Raw genomic sequence first — 25,995 nt, forward strand, 5'->3', positions numbered from 1 at the left:
CAGTATAAATATAATTTCTAAAACAAGGGAAAGTTTTCTGTAAAATATACTTAGAAATATACTAAAATAAAATAGATACAATCTTATTTTTCAAAATTTAGTGAGGAATAAAAATAACGTTTCCCCAAAAAATGTTCCAAAGTTATTTGAAAGAAAAAAAGACGGCGTTAAAGTCTGAGTTATTTCTAATAAAAAACAGATTAAAAATTATATATAATGAGTATATACTCCCAAGAAATAACTAGATACTTCATTTGGTAGCTCTAGATCTGACGTCCTATCCTATAAAGAATTTTGAACGATTTTCATCAAGCGCCAACCAATAAACAGTGTTATGTTAAAATTGGTAATTCAGTAAAAGAAGACTTCCTAAATAAAATTTTATGAAATTTTTCTTGAAGGCGTTAATTATCTTTTGCTGACATAAATTAGAATGACCAGTTTTGGCATCTGCCATTTCTTAATGGATTTCTGACATGGCGACATTAAAAACTCACCGACTTGATCAAGCTGCCATTAAAGGGATAACTCTTTCTCGTGCTTTTCCTTCTTTCCGACAGTTTTGAAAATGCTCATTGATACTAAATTTTGATAATAATGGTTTTTATTTTAAATTATTTAGAATAGAATTTATACGAGGACTTCCTGTAGTTTTGAAAATGTCGGGTGGTACTGACGGTTGGAGTGACAGATTTTACATTGCATTATTTAAGATTGGATTGTAGTGCATATGTATTATATATATTTTTAGCAGAAGCCGAAGAGTGAAGACACTTCCGAATTTTACATTTCGCTTTCATTCCATCCCGGGAGGTATAATGAATGTAAAAGGACGAACGGCGAGGCGTATCGACAGAGAATGACACAAGAGCGAAAAGAGAAAAGATCTAACGAAATATTTATTCGCATGATTATATATTGGGAAATTTTGATAGGGATTTCTTTACACGTGTCGATTTAGGTAAGGGAATTATAGGGATCTTTTGAAAGAATGTGTCCAATTGAACAAATTTTTATCCCTTCACTGACAAATTTCCACTGAGTGTGGAAATTTGTCAATGTCAGCAACTTTTACAGAGCTTCTGTTGCATTAAGTAAAGAAGGTGGAATTACATCAGGAAATAAAAACATTTTAGAGTGAAGTTAATATGGGTTAAATTAAGCTTAAAATTAGGAAATTGAGTTTAAATTAAATTTTGATATATCATTACACGCACACTATAGTTTTATGAATCAGACACTGCAATGAATTATTTTCACATTCGGTAACCGCCTATTTTTTATAATGCATTTGGTATTCTTTCTTTAATCAAATTGTTCATCTAAAAGTGCAACAGAACTATGTAATGTTAGTGAGCGCGGATTCTGCAGAAATGAGATATTTGAAACAGCAATATTGTAGTTAGCAATATACATGCAATCTTTTTCAAATTTAAAAAGAATGGAGAGAAAACTTTACTTTTATATGGAGATTTTTATTAAAAAAATTTATATAAAAGTATTTAATGTCATATAAAAAATCACAATGCACTCATATTCATAAATTGTACAATTGCAGATTACAATAAGCTCCATCTTTTGAGAAAAAGAAAAAAAAAATTTCTTTCCAAATCGAAAATACTAAAATTAATATATACAAAATAATCATATTCGCAAATTAGTTCATAATGCACAAATTTCACTGTTAGCAAATAGACAAGTAATTGTACTCTCTACTTGTTACTAGACAGACTGTTGTAATTTCAAGATTACAAAAGTCTCAATTTTTCTATGTCCGTATCAGATAGCTCTTCGTTTTCTTCTATTTCTTCGCCATCCCTTGCTTGAATGGTCATTTCGCCATTTCTTGAGAACGCATAGCTGTTATACATCATAATGGATTCGAAGTCGATTTCGAAATCCATCCACTCATATTGATTTCGTCTAAGTTTCTTGAATTGGTTTTCTTGCCCTAAAAATAAGTTTATTTTTACAATAAGCGATTTCAATAAATATGCATGTATCGATCCATGTTACATATTATCATAACGAACTTTAATAAAATGCTTCCTTTTAGATAATGTTTCCAGCTTTCAAATTGCAATCGATAAATATATTTTCACTGCGTGCATTTTTCGAAATTAAAACAAATAATTGATGCGTCGGCATACGTTTGCTCTTGTTTTGTGCCATAAATATGCATGAAAAAAATATTTCCAGACGATTTCCAGTATTTAATAAATAAAAAGTTGTAAATTCGTATTTAGGTCCTTTTTCCGCATTTTCAATGTTAATAATCCTTATAGAGAAATCGTTAGCAAAACTAAAAGTAAAACATAATTAAAATTAATTTTTAAAAATATACACTTTTTTAACTTGTTAAAATCTAGAAAATCTTTTTTTCTTTTCAAAAATCTGAAATATAAATCGTAATAAGTGTCAGATGTTGACATAAGCACTAAGAAGAAATTATCAAAATTTAAATCACATTTATGTTATTTTCCAAACAGCATTTGAAATATGAAATTGGTTTTTATCTCGAAACTATAGCATAAAAAAAGCATAATTCTCAATAACTTTTCAACTATTACATTCACGTTATAATAATGGAAGCGAGATTCACCTCATTCGGTGAATAGAACAAGCTGATTTATCATCTAATCGAAATTAATTTAGACTAAAAATTTAATTATAGAAATTATCGGGTAATCCGAAATGTTTTGCTAAATATCATTTATAACTTCAACTTGCTATTATTTTAAAGTCACAAAACGTTTATTCGTAAATTAACTTTTCTTTATAAAGTATTGCCAGGGAAATAAAATACCGTACAGGTGGATTGGAAATGAATCTGCAGAAATTAGGCCAATTTCTCGGTCATACAAATTATGGCATACAATTTGTCATAGAAACTGCGATGAAAGGGAAAAGTTTAAAATGACTTGCCATACTTTATTACTTACGCCATGCTTCATTACTTATGTCGTGCTTCAATCATTTAAGTTGACTCGCCATGCTTCATTACTTGCGCGTAATTGAATTTCTGTAATGAATAATTAAAGAACATCTAATACTAGATCAAAGCGTCCAGTGTATAAGATTATTAAACCTCTATAATGATTTACTGGTAATTTCTGTTCTGTTCAAAAGATGATTTTATTGTTTTCTTTTGAATTAAGAAAATTAATAAAATCCACGTATTAAATAGCTTATAGCTTTGTGTGATGATGCAAGTTGAGATAAACGCTCTCCAGATGAAAGACTTTTCCGAATCTTCCGATCTACAATCCTAAAAAAAGATGAAAAACAAAAGTTTCAATTTGTGCTATATCTTACCATCTTCTATGTTCCTCCAGTTAATTATAACGTAATCACCTCTATCTGGTCTGTTATGTTCGTGTTCAAAACCAATAGCGTGGAGCAGTTCGTGGAGTATAATCCCGAAATCTGTACAGCCCATTCCAAGAGAGATACGTGGTCGACAGTCATCGCCTGTGCCATTGGTCCAGCACCTGTTAAGTAATTGAATTCCAAACAGGTTAAATATAACTTTTCTTAAGTTGTGAGGGGCAAAGAGTTTGTGATAAGATTTACCATTATTTTTAACGATACTTTATTTTCTTTTGTCTCTTGCTTTTCTTTTTTTTTTTTTAAGACACACGGCTAACCTGTAATTATTTGAGAGTGTTTTAATATTTTAACAATCTTTTCCGTGAAATTGGAGATTTTCACAGTTATTTGGAAATGGCTTTATATTCATGTGGTTTATAAATTCTACTTAGGGTAAAATATATTATTTTTTCCACGTGTTTCTCTTCACAAAAGTTGGTCTTAGACATATATATTTTAGATGAAGTAATGTTGTAAGATTTTTGAAAGGAAAAAAAAATATAAAAAGTGCAAAATCTGTCTTTTTATATTAGACCCCGTCCTTTTTATACATTTAATACTTGCTCGCATATGTCGTATTTTAAAGAATGTAATCTAAAGCGTTGAATTCTGCAGGAAAAAGAATTCTGCAACTGTATGAAACTAAATTAATGACTTTCCCAAAAAAATTTAAAAATACACTTTTACAAAACACTATAGTTCTAAAAATAAAGACTATCTTCAGAAAACCTGGGAGACAAAATATGAAATTAAAAACGTTAAGTGCTTACATAAAATTTTTAAGTAAATCGAAATTTTATAAATATTCCATTTTTTTTTTTTTTTTGAGCGGTTGGAAATTTTCCTTCTTTTGATTTTTATTGATTAACTTTTTTATCGAAATGTTTTCATCACCTCTTGTTTTAATATATTTGATTTACTTATATTTAACTAAAAATTATCTTTCCGCATATTATCAAACTAATAAAAATGGGTTTGTAGACAAGGCTTTTTATTAATTTTACTTTTTATGTTTTGATTAATTTATAATTCATTAGTATAAATATCAAGAAATATTGTAATTAATTTTTTAAGAATTTACTTTGTAATGGCATCACTATTATACAGTATAGAGTCAAAATTTGATTAAGATTTTAGATATGTTTTTTTTTCCTAACTAATTGAAGCAAAAATTTGACACAGAAATATAATTATAATCACAAAATCACATGTCATATTTAATATATTTGTTTAAGCCATTCATATTTTGATTTACCGTGCATGCTTGTGTCAATGGCTTGAAGGATTTAGTTCCGATTTTGATAGGTAATCACATTTTAATTACTAAATTTGCGTATTTTAATCAAATTCTCTTTATTTTGTATTTATTCTGTTATTTTATTTCTGGACAGCGCGACACATATACTTCGTCTTAATGGAATTCACTCAAAATTTGATAGAAACTTACAAATATGGTATAAAAACCACATACCAAATCTCATCAATCTAACTGAAAGATACCTCTAACTTTTGAGGTATCGAGTTCTGAAGCAAACAGATAGACATAGCGTCAAAAAATGTGTTTTTCGAATGCAGAGAGATCTAAAATTGAGATTTCCTTAAAACTTTGAGTTTTTTTTTTTTTTTTTGATAAATACAATATTTTCTCTACTTTTCGCATACGAAAAATTAAAAGCCCTCAAATCAAAAATCTTCGATTATCGTTAATCTTTCTTTCTTCTCTTTTCATTACAGAATATTCCCAAACATGGAATCTCAAGGATTCCTAAATTTCCGTTAGTTGGAAAATGTGGTTCATTTTTTAAATTTGTCGCATTAAATAGCAATGGAAGCATTAGTTATGGAGTTAAACGTTGAAAGTTTCTTGCCTCTTCATCATAAAACTATTTTCTCTCTCTCAAAACGGAGAAAATAATGCCATAAATAAAAAATTTCCTATCTATAAATTAAAATTCATGCTAGACATATAGTTTCACTGGAAATATAAACTGAAAAAAATTGTATATTTAATGATATTAACATTCCATTCTGAAGTTATACAAGAGTTATCTTGGACGGTAATTTTGAATCGTTATTACATTATGAGAATAACACTTCAGCTGGTCTCTGCAGACTTTCAGTTCATTTACTTATGAGGACATTCATACTGCAATTTTTGATTGAACGGACAATAGTCCTACTGACAAGATGGACTTTCTGGGGCATTTGCCTCAATATCTTCTCTATTGGAACTGGGCATATATGAACATTTGAACTAAAAGCAAGTAACTTGATGCTTGCGGGATGGTTCTTAAGTGTCATTAAATATATGCACCATGATAGACAATAACTGTTACGTTATTTTCTGTGACATATAGTTTTTAAAGGAAAAACATTTTTGGAAGTTGAAAAGTTTACGTAATATTGAAGTTGAAAGAGACGTCAAACATAGGAAGACAGTAGTCATATTTCTAAATTTTTTTTTTATAATATGTTAAACAAAATAACATAACGAATAAGATGTTAATCATGAGTAAATAATCAAATAGATTAAAAAAAGAATTTCGGTTATGAAAAAGAAAACATGTTGGGATGGTCTTCCTGAAATTTTTACACTTGGCCCTTAATAAAGGGCTTACGCTTCTCTCCCTCCCCATCTCCCGTATAAAATTATGGTCATGGTATAAGGATGTGAATACCGTGTATGGCGGCATTCACATCCTTTCACATCATGGCGGTATTCACATCCTTATAATAGGTGCCAAGTAATAGATCTTTTGCGTGAATCTAGCATTTTTATTGTATGTATTGCGTGAATATGTATTTTGAATGCCTTTTTTTTCGTGCCTATTTAAACCAGGATTTGACAAGGAACTATCATTATAAAGGAAAGATCACATACCAAATTTCAAGAATTTAAGCTTTGCGTTAACAAGCATGTGAAAACACAGACCGTCAGAAGATCAATTCTGTTACATAATTTGTTCAAAATTCGACAAGAATCTGTACGTTAGATGCAAAATTTGTGTACCAAATTTCATTTATCTGTCTCTTTTCGTTTGATAAATATCGTGTAATCGAATAGCCAGACAGCTAGCCTTCCTCTGAATCGATTTCATTCAAAATATGTCTTGCGTGTATATACCAAATTCCATCCATCTAGCATAAAGCATTTTTGGGCTATTGTGTTATCAAACAGATAGATATAATGCTAAGAATATGTTTTTCGGTCAAGGGAAGTCTGAAATGTCAATATTCGTAAAAATCAAAAGTTTAAAAAAATTTTATACAACAAATTTTTTCCATTAAATTTTTATTTTATTATATAGGAGGAAAACAGCATATTTTTGTTTCTCTTTCTACAACTCGAAGAATTAAAGTATCAAAAATATTTTTAAAACATCATTACATTTCAAGTTTATTTTTTGCTCTATTTAAATTCTTTAAATAAGATAAAATGGGAATTTTTTTTCAGAATATATTTTTCCCATATAAAAGAATTTACATTAAAATTTAGATAATTGTATTAAGGCTGATCTCAAATATCGATAAGCGTTTTGAAATATATATGCAGTTTATTATAAAAATCATAATTCAAAATACTAGCGAATTATTATATTTAAAGAAGAAATTTGTTTAAAAAATTTCTTGTATTAAAAAAATAAGTGTTCAATTAATAAAATCTGTTAAACAAAGATAAATTAATTACCCATCTCTTTTAGTTAGCGTCAAGTAACATCGCTGATTTCTTCTTGGCTCAAATCGAATGCGAGAATGTGATTCAATTTCATCCATTGCTTCTTCTATTCTCCCCCGATTGTAATCTAAATAAAAACACAAATAAAAAATTTTCCTACTGAATAAATATAAATAAAAAACAATTAAAAAATAAATATTGTTTAAAAAATATTAAAAAAGTTATTATTCAACAATAAATTACAAGAAAACAACATAAAAAAACAGCGAAATTGGAACATTCAAATTTACAGGATAATTTAATACACTAACACAGCCTATATATGGCTATATCTTCTTCATAATTTTAGATAGGAAGAAAAAAATAAGCAACTCCTGCGAAATATATAAACAGTCATGATAGTAAAATTTTAACGAAAAAGCATTATTTCACAATGCAGAAAAACAATTCCATTGAAAATTGTAATTTTTATTTTTTATGCAAGTTTATATGAATAAAAGATCAATTCATGTCGATTATTTTTGAATATGTGTTTCAATATTATATAATTCAATATATTGTAAATTATAAAAGAAATAGCTAAACTTTCCAAAGCAAGATTATATTTTGCTTAAAAATTGTACTTAAATACTTGATTATTCGGCTAGGAATTGTCCGACTTCCCCATTATCAGTTGTAGTTTAAAATAATTTTGTAAAATGAAATGAGAAATTATTTTTTATAAGAACCGAGACTACATTTTGTATTTATGTATAGTTGCACATAAATATATCTAAAAACGCCTATAATTCTCTTATTTGAAGACATTCTTTTTCTGTAATTATTTTTTTTAACATTTAATGAAGTAAATAATATGAATTTGGGAATTACTTGCTAGTGCTAAGAAGCCAGATGATATGAATAAGATATAAGTAGATATTAGCATAAAAAACTTAGTTAAAATAGTTTAAATCCTGTTTTTGTGGATGTTCGTTGCTTTTGTTTTTAGTTGTTCAATGCTGATTGTTGGTTGTCTCCTGCAATTTTAAGCACATAAAATAATACAGTAATTAAACATGATACTTACTTAAAGAACGTTGAATTTGGTAATAAAATGTGCAATATCTACCATCATCCATCTAAAATGATATAATACAAATAAAAAAATATGCTATTTAAAATACTAAATGTAATATAATTTATAATGACTAAGTCTAGCCATTATAATTTCACAAAAACAACACATTGACGTTTGAAACAGTAGTTTCTATTTACTCCATTGAAATTTCAATTAATAATCTATTCTAAGTAATCAATATGATTGGAAAATATTTATTGAATGTTTTGTATAAATTGTAAAAACATACATAAGTTATGTGATTACAATAATTTAATTCTTCCCCATATAATGATAAGTCTGACACATGCATCGAATTATTTAAATTCTAATTTTAAATCTGTAATTAAGTTGAAGTATTAAATAATTTAAAATGCAAAAATGACTTAAAACTGCTTCCACGTCTCAAATGCTCATTATTTTATTATAGAATTTAAAATAACAGTAAATATTTCAAATAAGATGCGTCATATAATTAGAAAGGTAACCAATCTTTTCATTCCTAAGATCAATCGAATTCAGGTTCCGCAGAATATTGGAACACTCGAGATTCTCTCTCACAAAAATAAAGAAAATCCCTACTCCTACATAACTTGAATAACTCGTGTTCTTAAGCTATGTAAAAAAACAGATTAAAAAAATGCCCCCACTTAGTTTATAGTTATTAAATGCATTTATGCTCGGACATCTTTTGAGAATTCTCGAAAAACCTCTCTGTCACTCAATCGCATTTGGGCGACCGTCTCTAACGAACAAACCAAGCGCTTTGGGTATTCAGCCCATTACACTTAACGAAAAGTGGAAGAAATTTCCTAGTTATAATCAGTCATCTCAAGGCCTGCTGTTTGGGGCACTTAAGGACTGATTAAGTAAGTAAATTCTTAGATTAAGAGATCAAGTAAAATATAAAAGGTTTCACAAATTCTAGAAAAAATTATAACCTAATTTATAATAAGGAATTAAAAATCCGAATTCCAAGAATTTTTTTTTTATTTGCGGTAACTTTACAAATGAAAATATGATTTCTGCTTCAATTCCATCTTTACTACTAATATAGGTATATCTCATGAAAATGTAAGGACTTTCCCTAAGCCTGAGTTTAGTTTAGTTATATTAACGTCCCGTTTAAAGCAACACTAGGGCTATTTTGGGACTGACCTCGTAATTTTGAACCGTGGTCAGATGACGAGGACGACACCTGAGCTGGCACCCCCCTCTCCACACCACACCAGCGGAAGGACCCTAAGCCTGAGAGAACAGGAGCAAGTACAGAAAGACCATAAGTTAAACTGAAGATTACGACAGAGAGTCCCAAAAAATTAGTCTTACAAGAGTTGAAATAAAATAATGCTCCAAAAGTAAACCAGAGGGAGTGGTCTTTCCAAAACTTTCTCGTATACTCTCTAATAAATTTGCCATGCTAGAGAACGCCTTACATGGTATTTTGGCGCGATAGTTGCGAAATATTAACTTTTGGCGAGAATGTAGCATTTTTAATGAATCTATCGTATCATGTTTGGCGAGTTATTTGGAGATTAATCCATGTCATGCCTTAATGGCATCCAAAAATCGATTTGTGGTTTAGACACATTTTTTTCACCCGAATGAAACAAAAATTTGACACAAAACTGCATTTGTAGTCACAAAATACCATTGAAAATTGATACATTTAAATCATTGTGTTTTTGAATTATCGAGTTTACATGTTTCTAAAATTACAGACCGACAGACAATCAGCCCTTAGTTGTATTTGGCTCAAATTTTGACAAATACATTATAGATGTTAAATCTGTGTATCTATCAGGTGTAATTTTATCTGTCTAGCTCTTCTCGTTCTATAATTATCTTGTTAATTTATATTCGAACCGCCAGACAAGCAGACTCTCTCTAAATGGATTTTACTCAAAATTTGATAGAAATCTGAAAATTTGGTGTAAAGACTGTATACTAAATTTCAGTCGTCTAGATTAAAGCGCTTTTGAGTTTCTTTGTCACAGACAGACAAATAGGGGGATATTTCCCAAAAATGGGTTTTTCTTAGTCATGGAAATCTAAGATTTGGAGATGTCAAAATATCGAATTTTTGGACGATTACTAAATTTTTTTTTATACAACGTAAACGAGAAAATAAAAATATATAGTAAGAGATCGAAAAGAAACTGTTATGTTTTAGCAAAATTGATTAATAAAAAGGAAAATTTAAAAGTAGTGATAATTTTTGTTTTCTAATTATAAAGTTCAGTAATGTTATTCCTAATTCATTAAATAGTCGAATATATTTTGAAAGGAGCGAACTTTTTAAAACCCCCGAATTCTTCTAAGCTGCATGTTTATATGTATAAAAACTTGAATTTTAATCAAAAATAAATAATTTGCCAATTTATGAAAATGAAAACCATATTTCTTATTTATATTTGTTTTCTTAGTAAGTCCAGATCAAAGGTGCAACACTACTCGAGTAGAAGAAAAGCACTATGTTGTACCTTTGTTGAATTGTTAAAAAAATTATTAAAAATGTTACAAAATTGAAAATTTTGATTTTTTTAAAATTATTTAATATGTCCAAAACTAAATAAAGTTAAGATCGTATTATAAATACAATACAATTTATACAATACAATACAATTTATACAATACAATACAATTTATAATACAATAGTATTATAAATTCACATACGGAGACAAGAATTAATATTGAAAATTTGCCACAGTTACAACAATATTCATCACAATTCTAAATTTGTAAATTGTTTTTAGGGCAAAAATATTTCAATGATCCATGAAGATTCTTCCTTTAAATAATGATTATAAAGTAAAATAACATGATTCGATACATTCTCCTGGCGATCAAATATTAACTACAAGATGATATTTATGTAATTATGTTATTAATTAAACAAAAAGTACTGTATAACTGAATAATTCTCAGTATGTGGGGTACTGTATATTGTGAGGAGGGAATGACTGCATTAACACAAGACATTGTTCGATTTTAAGATATGTTCGATATTCTGAATGCCATGCAATATCTTAAATAATATCGTAACGATATTGTCGGGAATTTTTTTCTGTATTAGGAGGGAAATAAAAAGTCTTGAGTAAAGGATATAAAAGTTATCCAATAAAACAATTATCGAAGCAAAAAAAAAATGAGGATACTTTCTTTTAATACAAAAATGAGTTGCAGATATTTTCATAACAAATAAAATAGTCTAATTCCTTCGGAGGGGATGAACATTTAATAAATATCAATGGGGAAAAAATGCGGTTAAAAACGATATGGAAATTTAGATTTTCTAAAAGGTATCGGCTACTGCAAGAATTTCTGGAAAGAAAGTGCAAACAGTGAAATTCTTTCACTGTACTTGTATATTTTAAATTGATTATATTGAAATAAAGCTTACAACTCTTTGTAAAGTTGTGGTTTCAATGGATTTTTAAAATTGAAGTTAATATCAATAAGATAGTATTATAACATTTAATAAAAGCGTGTGACATTTTTTTATAAATATTTGAATAACTTTTCTAAAAGAATAAAGTCCTATATTCTTGATGTAATAAAAGGAAGTGTAATATCTCAATGGACTTTAGAATTATACATTTCGTGCTTGAAAGGCGGATAATTGAGCATTTTATGATTTTTTTTCTTTAATTAAAACTCATTTTATTTCAAGTGATATCTTATAAACCCAATATTAAGGTAGAAAAATTAGCATAAGAGAGAAATTTCTATTAAAATGAAATCAATGTCCTAACCTTGATTTCTTTTAACTAAAATTTTGACTTACTTCAGCTGGAAATCGCCCATCCCAACGTCTCATAGCCATTATTTGTAAAGCAAATTTCACACAAAATATCACGATTAGTACAGAATTATTTATTTCTGCGTGCACTATCTTCAATGACGACCGAATCAGGCTGTCACAAAGCCACTGAATAAACAACGAACTGAAACTAAAACATGTAAACTTCTCCGTTGAAGTAAAAGGGGAAAATCCCGAATAGGTTATCAAACTGGAATTAGAATCTTTTTTTTTTTCTTCTTCTTCTTTCTGCTATTTAATTGCCTGCGCGCTTAATTGAAGCTATCATATTTCCAGAACTTTCATCTGGGACATTCTAAATTCTGATAAGGGTGGTAGTATCACAATTTATTAAATGGTATTTTCTTTGCTGATGAAGTAGTTTAAAATTTGTTTCGGTTCACTATCTGTTCAAAACACAGTTGTCTGTTATCACTAATGAATATTGTTAACTTATCTTACTCGTCACTGAGTGCGTAGAGAAAAGAGCGCTGTAAAACATTTACTACTATATTAGCTTTTTAATTATTTTTGTTAACTTATCCTAGTCGTCACTGAGTGCATAGAGAAAAATACTCTGTAAAACATTTATTCCCACAATTTCTTTCTATTTATCGAATAGCATGGGTAGAGGAATTTGGTGTGAGCGATTTCCAGATGAAGCAAGTTTAATTTTATTTTCTCTTGAAGTAAAGATTTAGATACTAACATCAACTGAATTATATATTAAGTTATATATTCAATGAAGATATGTTCAATTTCCCTGCTTTGTTTTGGGTTTTCTTCATATTAGATATGCATGAGATTTTGTTAAGAAAATACATAACATGTTACATTTTTCATGATGTATGCCTGAAATGCTTCATTCCAACATGCATGCAAATTTAAAAAGTGTAATTCTGCTTTTTTTATATCAATATCAATAGATAAAAGTATAATACTTGCAGGCAGTTTATTTGAAAATGAAGCCATTCATTACTCTTTTGACCTTTACTAAATAAAACTTGAACAGTAAAAATTTAATTTTAATACTAACTTCCTCAAGATTTTGAAAGACATGTGATCCCTAGAAAAATTCCAGACTTTAAAATGATTTATTTTAAAGATTCTTGGTCTTTGAATTCTGAACTAGAAATTCAAGTTTTCTCTTTCTTTCTCTCTCAGTCACACACACACACACGTACGCACGCACGCACATACACACACACGTACCCATGCACGCGCACGCACACACGCACTTAATTGTGCTTATTAATAAATAAGGGTAAATAGTTTTCATTTTATTCTCTTTTATATGATAACAGTTGGTAAATAGCAGTAACAGAGGTAATAGATGTATCATTTCTTATATACTTAATTAGAATTGAATTATAAATTATTTCCAGTACTTTTTTTTCTATTCTCCCTATGTTTTTAACTGCGCCTTTTTTCACAAAAGAGAACTCATTTCTGTTAAAGCACTTAGATTTTATTCATTTTCTGTTAAAGTAATCAACAGATAATTAGATGGTCTTCATATAACACATCATTTGCAGTTATTAGTTGCCTTCCAAAAAAATAGAAAATATATTTATATACTTACGAAATCGCGATTGAAAAGATTATTGCGGATATATTCAACAAATGTTAGTCCTAATATTAGTTCTGTATACAGTTTTCTAGAATCTTAAGATCACTATCTAATTTCTTACTATTTTTATATATTTAGATTAATAATTGTAAAATTTAAAAAAATGTATTTTTTTCAAATACTGTTTGAATTTAAATTTGTTTTTGCTTTTTAAATTTTTAACGCCAATATTTATTGACATATCCATTTATATGAAATGTAAGACTCCTATTTAGACTAAACGTGCCTTCATTTTATACAAATATATTCGAGGCTGAAAGAGCACAAATGCTTTTAATGCTGTAGGGACATTACTTTAAGGAAAGGATTAAGTGATAACAAAAGATTGACATAAATATTTGTTATTTTCTAAGTTTTTATTTACATTCATTTTAAAGATTTTTTTTGTTTTGTTTTCTATTGGTTTAAAAGAAAAGTATTTATATTTATTTACAGTGTTTTCAATAATATAATAGATATAAATGGATAGATATAAACTTCATGCATGACATTCTTTTGAAAATGTTCAAACCTTTTATTCTTTTACATTATCTATTAAAATTATAAAATAAAATTCTGATTGTGAAATTCTTCTTCACGGCATATTCACTATGGTCATATTGCTTTAGCGTGTCTTCCACGTGATCTGGGCGTCCCGGATTCGAGTACCGGTTCGGGAATGTTTGTTCTTCATCTGTTCTATCTGTGACGTGTGTGAATGTCCCTCCCTGTAAAAAGGGGTTGTGCAAGCGAATGTGATGTGTGAGTAGCTAAGACATACTCTTGACTCTAGTTGGCGCTACTAAAATAAGAGACGCTCTCTCGGCTTAACCCTTTCTAGGGCCGTAGGAAGTAAGCTTCCCACCAAATTTATCAATCCTTGTATAAATTTATGTAGGTTGGCATAAGTTCTGACAATTTTTTTTAGAAAGACAGAAACTTAGATGCTTTAGTTCTTTATTTTACACAAAATGATGTGTTTTTATTTGATACTTAATTATTAATTAACCAAATTAAATTTATCTAATAAGCTAAATGAATCCCTTTTCTTATTCTAATTTCAAGCCTAAAAGTATTTAAACATAATATGACTAGAAAAAAATGGCCCTTTAAAGGGTTAAAATCGCTGACTTCGTTTGCGGATTGTCTATGAAAAGTACCATTAGCAACAAATGCATTTTTATATTTATTGAGAATTTCAATTTTTTAACCCTTAAATCGGTCCTTTTTTAAAATTCCTTTTGCTTTTGCAATTTAATCGCAGATAGTGGTTTATCGCAGTTGTTCTTATTTAAACTCAAAATTGGCAGCGCATCTCTCATTTTTAAACAGAATTAGACCACTCTAGTCCAGAAATTTTTTTTAAAAAATTGAAACCTCATCTGATGGTAACAATGACATCCAAATGTTTCCTTACTAGGGTTTGCAATACCGGACCAAAATTTCAATACCGGTATTCGGTATTTTTTAAATCTTAATACCGGGATACCGGTTTTAATACCGGTATTAGAAATTTTAGAAAAAGAAAGAAAACACAGGTGTTTTTTTGTTTTATTTGCCAGTTTTGTTAGAGAGTGTAAATATCACTAAAAATAATTTGTAACTTATAAATTATAACAGTATATAATCACAAAAAAGTAAATAAACATCTTATTTATTTAAATCACAAAAAAATGTAAATATCACTATTCAGTTTGTGGTACTATTACAAATTTTTGAAATGTGATCTTAAAAAACATCAATTGTACTGTCATTAAGCCTGAAAAGTAATTTTGTGTAAAAATTACCAGCTGTCGAAAACGCTCTTTCGGCATCTAAGCTAGTTGGTGGTACTGTTAGCAATACGCGATATACTTTTTCCAAGTATTTACCCCTAAATACCTCATCTTCAAATAAATCGATTTCTCGTCGGATGGTTTTGGATATAACTGATTTCTGTATTATATTTTTGGTTCGTTGAAATTTTATTTATCGCTAATTCTAATTTTTGTTCAAGAGACAATTCCTTTTCACTATCGACAGTAGTGACATCATAATTTTCGATAATTGAACCGAATTCTTCCGAATGTGGATAGGTTTGTGAATAAACAATTTAAAGAAAATTTACTCTAAACTTAATCGGATTTGAATTGGTTATTTTCTTTTCTTCTTTTTCATTTTCATTTTTAAAATCATTATAATTATGTAAATACCATAAGACATTTTCTATTTCGGTATGCCTTTCTTCTGTGCGATTTTTCAATGTAATATATAATTCTTCAGATAGTGATGTGTGCTGTTCTTTTAGTGACTGCAACATGAAATTTATTGTTGCATTAGCTGTTAATAAATTGGAATCTCTCCGACACAATGCCTCAATAGTCAGTTTTATTGGAAGTAGAGCTGATACAGTTCTGGATATTAAGTCGAATTCACTATCTGAAAAATTAATTTACAGGTTTAAGTCGATTATTGCTTTTTGGATTGGATTTCTCAGTTTCAAAAATCGTTCCATCATTAGGAGTAAACTGTTCCAACGTGTTTTAGAATCTAATATTAACATATATTCTGTTTTATTTTCAGTTAGTATATATTTTAGTAATATATCCTTTTTATAGGGGAACGTTTAAATATCTTAACAATTTTTCGAACTTTATAAATTATAGGAAGCCATTCTTGATAGGTTAATATTTCATCCTCATTAGCAATATCTTCTTCAACAATTACATTGTCATTATCTTCATTTGTCAATATCACTCTCACTCTTACTCTTTTCAAAGTTGGAATCCGAAGTTTCTATATCCACAGTATTTGGATTCTTCCGTTCTTTATTTTTTTTTGGTATAATACATCCATTACTCCTAATTGAATTCCATGTGCATAGCACAACTGCTGATTTGCACCAATCAACTTTCCAACTTTTTTCATAATTGTTGCTCCATCAGACGTTATGGATACAATATTTTCTTTCAGGGATAATCCACCTTTCGCTAATTTAGATTTAAGCAATAAATTAAGCCATTAATTAGCTAATTAATTTCTCCCGTTATGGAGACATAAAAACAAAAACGTATACTATTTTGCTATGTTCGCGATACCTGCACATATAGTGGAGACAATTTTAAAAATTTCTAGTAAATACCGAAAACCGGTATTTAAACTTATGAATACCGGTATCACGAAATTGTACAAATGGCTCAAAATACCGGTATTCGATATCCCGGTATTGCAATCCCTATTCCTTACAAATGGAAACAATTTTACTAATGTCAATCGTTAACTCTATTTGAAAATGAAGGATAGATTAATTATTCTTTACTTCGAAGCTAATAACACTAAATTATGTAGTGATGACTTAAGTGCAATATGTGTACAGTTAAGTACTTTGGTCAGAAGACTTTGTTTAGTTCAGTTATATTAACGTCCTGTTTTAAGGCAACACAAGAGCTATTTTGGGACGGACCTCGTATTTTTGAGTCGCGATCAGATGACGAATTCGACGCCTGAGCTGGCACCCCCGCCTCTCCGCACCAAGTCACGTTAAGTCCGTCCGAGCTCATTCCGGGCCAGCGGGAGGACGTTTGGCCCAGCCAGCATTGGAGTGCACCAGGCCCGCTTACACGGCGGTTATTCGGTGGAATCAAGTCTCGAACCTGAAGCCCTCCGGTTCAGAAGCCGAGACCTTACCACCAGTCTACCATGGCCCCCAGAATACTTTGATAACATAAAATGAATGATTACATTAGCTGCTATCGCATTAAGCAGCATCCACTGCATTTTAAAAAATTGTTTTGTTTTAGATAACATCATCAATAAATATTTTAACGTGTATTTGAAAATAAATGACTTTTATCTATTTTAATTGATTTTTAGTATTGATTACTCAACAATCTTTGTGATTGTAATAAAAAATAATACATATGAATGAAGTTTCCATTGTTGTTATTATATTTTAATTCCTTTTTATTCTATTTAATTTATTCACCAAAAATAGTTTTTCAGCATATGTTTTAGTTTGATATTTGCTTTATCTTAGTAGGTTTTTGTTTTATATTTGACTAAGGTTTGTGTTTTAATCTAGATTACACTCGAAGAAGAATAGAAGAAGAAATGGATGGAATTGAATCATATTCTTGCATTAAATTTGAGCCCGAAAGGCGATAGCAATGTTTCTTGACAATTAATTACTAGAAACAGTGGGTAATAAATTTATTTTTGATATTTTAACCATCAGATTGAGAAACGTATGCTCTTTTATCTGTTGTTTTTAAATTTTAACCACACATACACTTTCATAAGGTTGAATTCTTTTTTAAAAGATTATAATTTGCATTTATTAGTTTTTAATCATATATGTTTTTTTTTAAACTGAAACTTGATATCTTTCCGAAAGATAGTCCATCTCTGAAGTCATCCGATAAGTTACTGCTTTTATTTTCCTTCTCTTTCTCTCTTTTTTGGTCAAAATATGGTATAAAATGTTTTAATATTTTATTTAGTCTGAGGAATTTAAATATTGCATCTACTATGAAAGACTCCATTTTTGGTCGTAGAACAAAAAGTACACTTTTTCATTTTTAGAAGTATAGAGATTCATTTATTTGCAGAAAGCGCAAAGAAAAGTTTTTACGTCATTTCTTATTGAAGATATAAAATTTTTAATAAGATATGTCTATTATATTTTTAAAATATAATAGACATATCATTAAAAATAAATTTGATATGGACATAGCTAAACTGAAATTGTTATGATAAAATCCGGACAGTATCCTGCAATTTGTAATTTATGAATTAAATTTATGATTTTTTCACTTTTGTAATAAATATTTTCCCATGAATGAATTTTTCTATTTGTAATGTGATAATTGTTAAGGGCTGAATCTGGAGCAATCTTGTAACTGTTTGTGAAATTTGTGATTCACGGACTGAATTTGTGATAATGTTCTTTGTTGTTTTATTATTTTTGCTGAATCAGTTTTCCTATTTGCAGCGTGACAATAGTTAAATCTGAGTTTGTTACAATTAGGAACTTCTTTGTGAAATTTGTGATTCATGAACTACATTTGTGAATCATTTTTTTCTTGTCTAATAATTTTCCGTTGACTTTACAAGTTTTCTTTATTTGAATTGTAATCAAAACTGAGTTTGTAATAATTTCGAATCTGCTAATGAAATTTGTGATTCATGAACTACATTTGTGAATAATTTCTTTGTTGTCTAATAATTTTCTTTTGGACTTTTCAAGTTTTCTGTATTTGAATTGTAATCAAAACTGAGTTTGTAATAATTTCGAATCTGCTAATGAAATTTGTGATTTATAAACTACATTTGTGATTATTTTCCTTCTATTTAATAATTTTCCATGAGCCATTTTTTGCTTGTAGTGTGACAATTGCTAAGAGCTGTACTTACAGCAATCCCAAACCTGTTGTAAAATTTGTTATCATGATTAATTTTTATAATTATTTTTTTTATCATTAAATGCATTTGTATGATTTGGATTCAATATTTTCATTGTATGAATTTCATCTATTTTTTTTACAAGTCAGGAAGAATGTAAAAAGAGAATTTAATAAAAATAGATCTATCAAGGATCATTTTTAACTGCTGCTTTAAAATATTTAATGACTAAAATTACTCACTATTACTTTTTTATTAGGCTGCAATTGTAGTAAAAGATTTGATCTTATTTATTGAAATAAACTTCAGAGCTGTTCAGAAATAATCATGATAAGAGACAATCCTCGGTTCATAAAAAAAAAAAAATGTGAGGTATGAAGTGTGCATTATTCATAGAAACTCATCTAAAATATTCCACTGACAATTTGCTTAGTGTGCAAAGTATTTAAAGTAGGGAAAGAAAACAACAACATTAATATGCATTAAGGTTGTTTCAATGTTTTATGTTATGTTTATAGAAGCCGATTGGTTTTAAAAATAAAATCTAGAAGTAAAAAAGATATAAAAAAACATATTCAAAAAATTAGACATTTTAGAACTTTTTTTTTCTATTTTTGTTGTTTTTTGGTCAAGAAGAAATATTTCGACATGTTGACAAACATGTTTTTCTTTCATTTGAATACGAAGTCATATAGACTGAAAGTATTGTAATGATAATAAATAGAAAGAAACTATTGTAAAGTTTAGACCTCCAATATTTCGATCATAGTGGGAAATATGCTTTCGTGTTGATCGGTTTGTGTGCGGAACCTAAAATTTAGACATATTATGATCTACGCAGAGGAAATTTAATAAAATTGTCAATATCTATCAAATATTTAATAAAACTCGTTTATGCGGAATCTGTCCTAAAATATACTAAGGATTTTTTAAATAAAATTTTACAAATCCTTAGTGTGAAAATATTATAAATATCAAACGTTTTGACATCCAGATTATAATCAGAGTCAGGAAAAAAATGATTTTTTTAGGAAATATGTGTTTTTGTCGATCTGTGGATGAATACATTAACTCATAAATACAATAAGTTAGCTATATGAAATTTTGTATGATTTTTATACCAAAATTATAGATTTCCATCCAATTTTGAGCAGAATTGAATACAACCAAATCCAATAACTTAAAAATTACATATAAGTGACATTTGGGATAAGATTTATTACCAGAATTGTACATCTGTGTGAAATTTCCGTTTGAATCAGTTTAAAGGGATATAAAGGCCTAACATATTAAACGAGCTACATAAAGGGAATTTGGGTTGAGATTTCCACACTAAAGTTTGCGATCAAATTTTTGACTCCACTTCTAGTTGTGGTAATTATGCTAAATGTGATAATTATACTAAAAATATTGTCTTTCTTTAACTTTTTTCTATATTGTAAACAATTATTTAAAATTTCTTAAGGAAGATAATTTTTTTTAATTAAGGCTCTAAATTTCAGACGATAAACGTAAATAATTTGTGCTAATTTTTAAAAATAATCTTGATTTTTAACTATCTTTTTGAGTAATAAAAATTCTAATTGGCATTAACAATTTCTTATTTTAACTATATATTTTTTAACTATATAACTACTTATTTTAACTATATATTTTTTAATTCCTTACAATTTCACGATATTTTTAATTTTTTATTTAGTTACACTTTTTATGAAAAATTAGAATATTAAAACAAAATAATTAAACTGTGTGAATGTGATAAAAGTGCTCTATATCATGTGGAATAGAGCCAGTTGATATAGAGTTATTAACCAGTTTTATAATATATATGAATTTCAATGAATATCCAAGAACTTCTTTCTTTTGATTATATTGTATCTCAATTTTTTAACAGTATATTGCTTTATTTCTAAAATATATCTTACTTTTTACTTTACTAACCATAATGCTTAAAACCTTTTTATTTTTATTTATTACTACTTTTAAACCTTTGATATTTTTCATAAGTCATTGTTACATATTAAAAAAATTGAAAAATTATAATTTTTTTTTCCTATTTTTAGATAATTATGTTTACTCTATTTTTAGATAATGATGCTTAAATTAAAGTTTTACTAAATTAACACATTAATATATAATTAAGAGTTCTAAAACTTTGTAAATATTTTGGAACTAATAATTGTACAAGAGTTCAGATAGCTAGTACATAAGAAATGACTGAAAAATTGATCACAAAATTAACATGAATGTATACGAACATGAATGTATACGAAAGAAAACTGAAAAATGCAAATTTTTATTTGAGAAAGGTAGAAAAATCGTCGTTATAATTTTATCATTTGAAATCTAAACTTTTTGGCCTTTCGTCCTTTTGACTGACAGTAAGTTTTAACAAAGCAGCTAAATTTCAACAATTTAACTTGATTACTCTAAATGTTTAAAGAGATGGTAATATTCTTATTTTGTAATCGGCACTAATCACAGATGACGCTGTAGTTACAGACATGAAGATATCACCTGAAGACAGATAGAATTATCACCCGTTTATCAGTACTGGAGTTAATGTAAATATTGCAAGGCAGAAAAAAATCAGTAACTGAAAAATAATTTTTATGACGCAATATTTACATGAAAAGTAGCAATATATTTTATCATAACTTAAAGAATGTAAAAAACATGTCAGAGCAGGATTCGATTAACTGCTGAAAATGATTTTGAATTTCATTGGATATTAGAAATAAACAGTTTTGAAAAATTTTGTTTAAAATATATATTGTGAAATTTATTGAAATAAAAGAAAAAAAAATGTACAACAATTAAATTATTGTTAAAAATCATATTTTTGTTCTTTAAGATGAAAAATCACTAATTTTCCGAACTTAAAGAGCGATTACTATTTCAATGCGCAATTGTTATTTCAAAAGTCAAAAATTGTGCAAAAATTTCAGAAATTTGCTTAATTTTATTATTTATTTAATTTTTTTTAAGAATTTATGAACCTTGAAATTGAATGAAGTGCAGTTTTCTTGGATCCGAGAATATTATGTAAGGATTTTATACAGGTTCACTGTTTAGAAAGGGCTTCTGTAACAGGAAGACAAACAAACATCATATATTATCTATATTATCTGCGTTATATATGTAATATCTCTACTAATAATAAGGACAAAATTCTGTGTGTGTGCGTTTTGACGTTCTACAAGCCAGACAGTTTAAATTAACAAATTTGGCTCAAAGGAATAGAAAGGAATATGTATTAATGCATATAATGCTTGTATCATAGCATTAAACACATTACATTATTGTGCGTTAATCCAAATAGCACATTATAGTTCCATGTTTTGACAATGAACTATTCAAACGGCGTCATGCAGAAAAAACCCATTTAATTTCTTAATAACATCTTACCATCACCATATATGCCATTATTACACGAAAGAGGATAATTAATATTATATAGATAATAAATTTTTATTAAAACAAAATCTATATTAATAAAAACATTATGGTTAATTTCATCTGGAAATCATTCTTCTGAACGTCTTGCAGTTATTATTTTGCGTTAATTGCAAAACAATTCTTGGGAACGGTTATAGCAGTTGCTATTTTTGTGGACTGAACAAATTTGGAGCCCAAACTGAATAATAATCATGAAAACCTTTATAAAAGACGCTTTAATCACTATATTAAAAATATCTTTTCTATCAAAAACAAGAAAAAAAAATTAGAACAAAAATTGCAAATGTATAATATGCAGATTATACATTTGATTAAATAAATCAAAATCAAAATCGCATTCACAATGTACACGAATTAAATATAATAATTATTTCTTTCTTACGATATTCTTTGCAGTTTCTTATCCTTTTCCTATTCCTTTCTGCTATAAATCTTTTATTATTTTTGTTTTGATGTCCTGATTTTTGATAAAAAAATTATTTCTCTTTTTTAGTACAATAATAAAATTGTTTTTAAAAGTTTTTAGATTTATTATCTTCTAATTTTTATTTTTTAATACGTATTATTTTTATTGTGATAAGAAAAAAAAGAGTCAAAACAAAATGCAGAAGCCTTCTCCACAAAACGAATGCGGTCGCTCTAGTACTCCAAAGTCATGTGCAAAATTTTATACCAAAAATATCGTCTTTTTTAAGTTTTAATTTATATCTAAACATTCAAATATAATTTCGCCAGGAAGATAATTATTTTCTATTAAAGTTTCAAGTTTCTGAAAATAAATATATAAATAAGTTTTGCTAACTTTTCACAATTGTACAATAATCTTATTATTTAATAATCTTCTTGAGTACTAAATATTCTGATTCGCCTTAACAAGAATCCTATTTTAAGGGATACATTTCTTAAATTCTTACTGTTTCATGATATTCTTCTTCTTTTTTTTTTTTTTTTTGCTAAGATACATTTTTTATTGCAAAAAATAGAATGTCAAAACGAAATTATTGAAGCGTATGATAAAAATATTTCACGTCGTTTGGAATCTTAATCACCTTTATAATTAAGTTCCAATGAAAATGCACCGCAATTTTTTAATAATATTGTTTATTTAAAAATTATATCTTGCTTTTTACTACACTAATAAAAGTGCTTAAAAATATTTAATTTTATTTATTCCTGCTTTAAACTTTAATATATTTCATAATTTAATATTACATATTATGAATTCGAAAAATTTAATGTTTTCCTATTTTTAGATTTTGAGGCCTACCTTGTGAAATCAAAGTTTTACTAAATTAACACATTAATATATAATTAAGAGCTCTAAAACTTTGTAAATATTTCGGCACCAATAATTGTACAAGATTTCAGATTGCTAGTGCTTGAAGAAGTGAATGTAAAATCATTCACAAAATTTCGTGCTTACAAATATGATGTATACGAAAGAAAACTTAAAAATGCAAATTTTTTATTTGACAAAGGTAGAAAAATCGTCGTTATAATTTTATCATTTGAAATCTAAACTTTTTGGCCTTTCATCCATTTGACTGACAGCATGTTTTATCCAAACGGCCAACTTCCTTACTTGATTACTCTAAATACTTAAAGTGATAATAATATTCTTATTTTGTAATCTGCATTAATCACTGAGGACGTTGTTGTTACAAATATGAAGATATCATCTGCTGACAGAGAGATTGCATCACCCGTTTATCAGTATTGAAATTAATGTAGATATTGCCGGACGTAGAAAAATGATTGCGGAAAAACAATATTTATGATCCAATATTTACATGAAAGGTAGCAATATATTTTATCATAACTTAAACAATGTCAAAAAATCATGTCAGAGATGGATTGGAGATTCGATTAACTACTGAAAATGATTTTGGATTCCAATGGATACTAGAAAAAAAACATTTTTGAAAATTTTTAAAAAATGTATTTTGTAAAATTTATTGAAATATAAAGGAAACAATGTACAACAATTAAGTTACGGTTGTTAAAAATAGTATTTTCGCTCTTTAATAGGGGAAATAATTTATTTTCCATCATAAAGACCGATTTCTATTTCAGAAGTCAAGCGATTGCTATTTCAAAAGAGCAATTACTATTTTTAAAAGTCAAAAATCGTGCAAAAATTTCAAAAATTTGCATTATTATTATTATTTATTTAAATTTTCTAAGCATTTATTAGCTTTGAAATTGAACATAGTGCAGTTAATTTAGAAATGAATCGTAGAATGTTATGTACGTATTTCATATAGGTGCTGTTCGCCGTTTGGAAGGGGATCCTCCAGCAGGAAGACACACAAACAAATGTATACATATATATTATTTGTTTCATATATATAATATCTATACTAATAATGAAGATGAAATTTTGAGTGTGTGTGTTTTGACTCTCTGCAAATCAGACCGCTTGAATTAACAAATTTGGCACAGAGGGAAGCAATATGTACTTCTGAGCGAATTTTTAAAATTTTAATTATTTAATCATTAAGCGAAATATTAGCGTTTCTCTGTTATAACTTCCAAAAATAAATTTTACATCGTTCTCGTATATGTAGTATAGTAAAACTATTGTTATCGTCAAAAAAATTCGAACTGGTGATTCTCCACGTTGCAAGCTTCTTTGATATCAAAAATACATTTTTGGAAAATGTTCGTCTGTCTGTACAAACATAATCCAAAAACGCTTTAGATAGACGGATGAAATTTGGTATATGGTCGTCACGTCAAATTTGTAGATGTCTCTCAAATTTTGAGTAAAATCATTTCAGAGAAAATTTCTCTGTCCAGTTGTTTGAATATAAGTTAACACAATAACTACAAAACGAAGAGAGCCAGATGGATAAAAATTTAATGTACATATTTAACATTCTATAATGCCGGCATTTATTCAATTTTTAGACAAATCCAAAGAGGGATTAACCGTCTAAAACTTTCTAATTTCAGAAAACAATGTTTAAGATTAGCAGTTGTTGAATTCAGCCAAGCAGATTTCACTATTGAAATGACCTCTTTCACAATATAAGGACGAATTTCGATACTTTAATTCAGTGGATAACAAATAATTGACGAAAACATTCGTTGGCTTCATTTTTTAATGATTAAAAATAACTTCATTATAAATCAGTACTTGTCTTAGTTAGCGAAATGCTCTTCTTTAGAAAGGAAATGAAAACAGAACAGAATTGTGGGGAAGAGAGAGGAAATCTCTTATTGAAACTAAAATAAATAAAGATACTTTCCTTTGATATAAAAATGAAGAGCCGTCCTTATAAAAAACATTGACGTAGTTACACTTTATAAGTAAATATAAGCGAATGTTTCCAATACTTATAAGTAAGCGTATATCACACACACACAAAAAAAAAACAGTTACTTCCACACTACCTAATTAGTATTCCAATATTCATTCGAAAAAGCCAAAATAGCAGAAAAATTAAAATAACATAGTAATTTGAATTCTAATATAAAAAATGACACCTCGATGCCGTAAAATTTGATCTTTATACTATTTTGAAACTATAATCTGTACTAAAATGTTTTAGATATATTACACTAAAAAGTTCCAGACTTCCTAGTAAAATTATCGACTCAA

At 27.8% G+C, this 25,995-nt stretch overlaps 1 protein-coding gene across 1 annotated transcript; it reads right to left on the bottom strand.

Moving 5' to 3' along the window:
* Nucleotides 1-1,512: 1,512 nt before the first annotated feature.
* Nucleotides 1,513-12,288, bottom strand: LOC129988340 (astacin-like metalloprotease toxin 4). Its single transcript, XM_056096579.1, has 5 exons — nucleotides 11,930-12,288; nucleotides 8,112-8,163; nucleotides 7,058-7,172; nucleotides 3,316-3,491; nucleotides 1,513-1,951 (listed from the first exon to the last, which is right to left on the bottom strand). Exons 1-5 carry the CDS (start codon nucleotides 11,966-11,968, stop codon nucleotides 1,749-1,751), a joined length of 585 nt encoding a protein of 194 aa, XP_055952554.1. The 5' UTR covers nucleotides 11,969-12,288; the 3' UTR covers nucleotides 1,513-1,748.
* Nucleotides 12,289-25,995: the final 13,707 nt, after the last annotated feature.

The sequence above is a fragment of the Argiope bruennichi genome, chromosome 1 (genome assembly GCF_947563725.1).
Source record: "Argiope bruennichi chromosome 1, qqArgBrue1.1, whole genome shotgun sequence".
In the NCBI taxonomy this organism is placed as follows: Eukaryota; Metazoa; Arthropoda; class Arachnida; order Araneae; family Araneidae; genus Argiope; species Argiope bruennichi.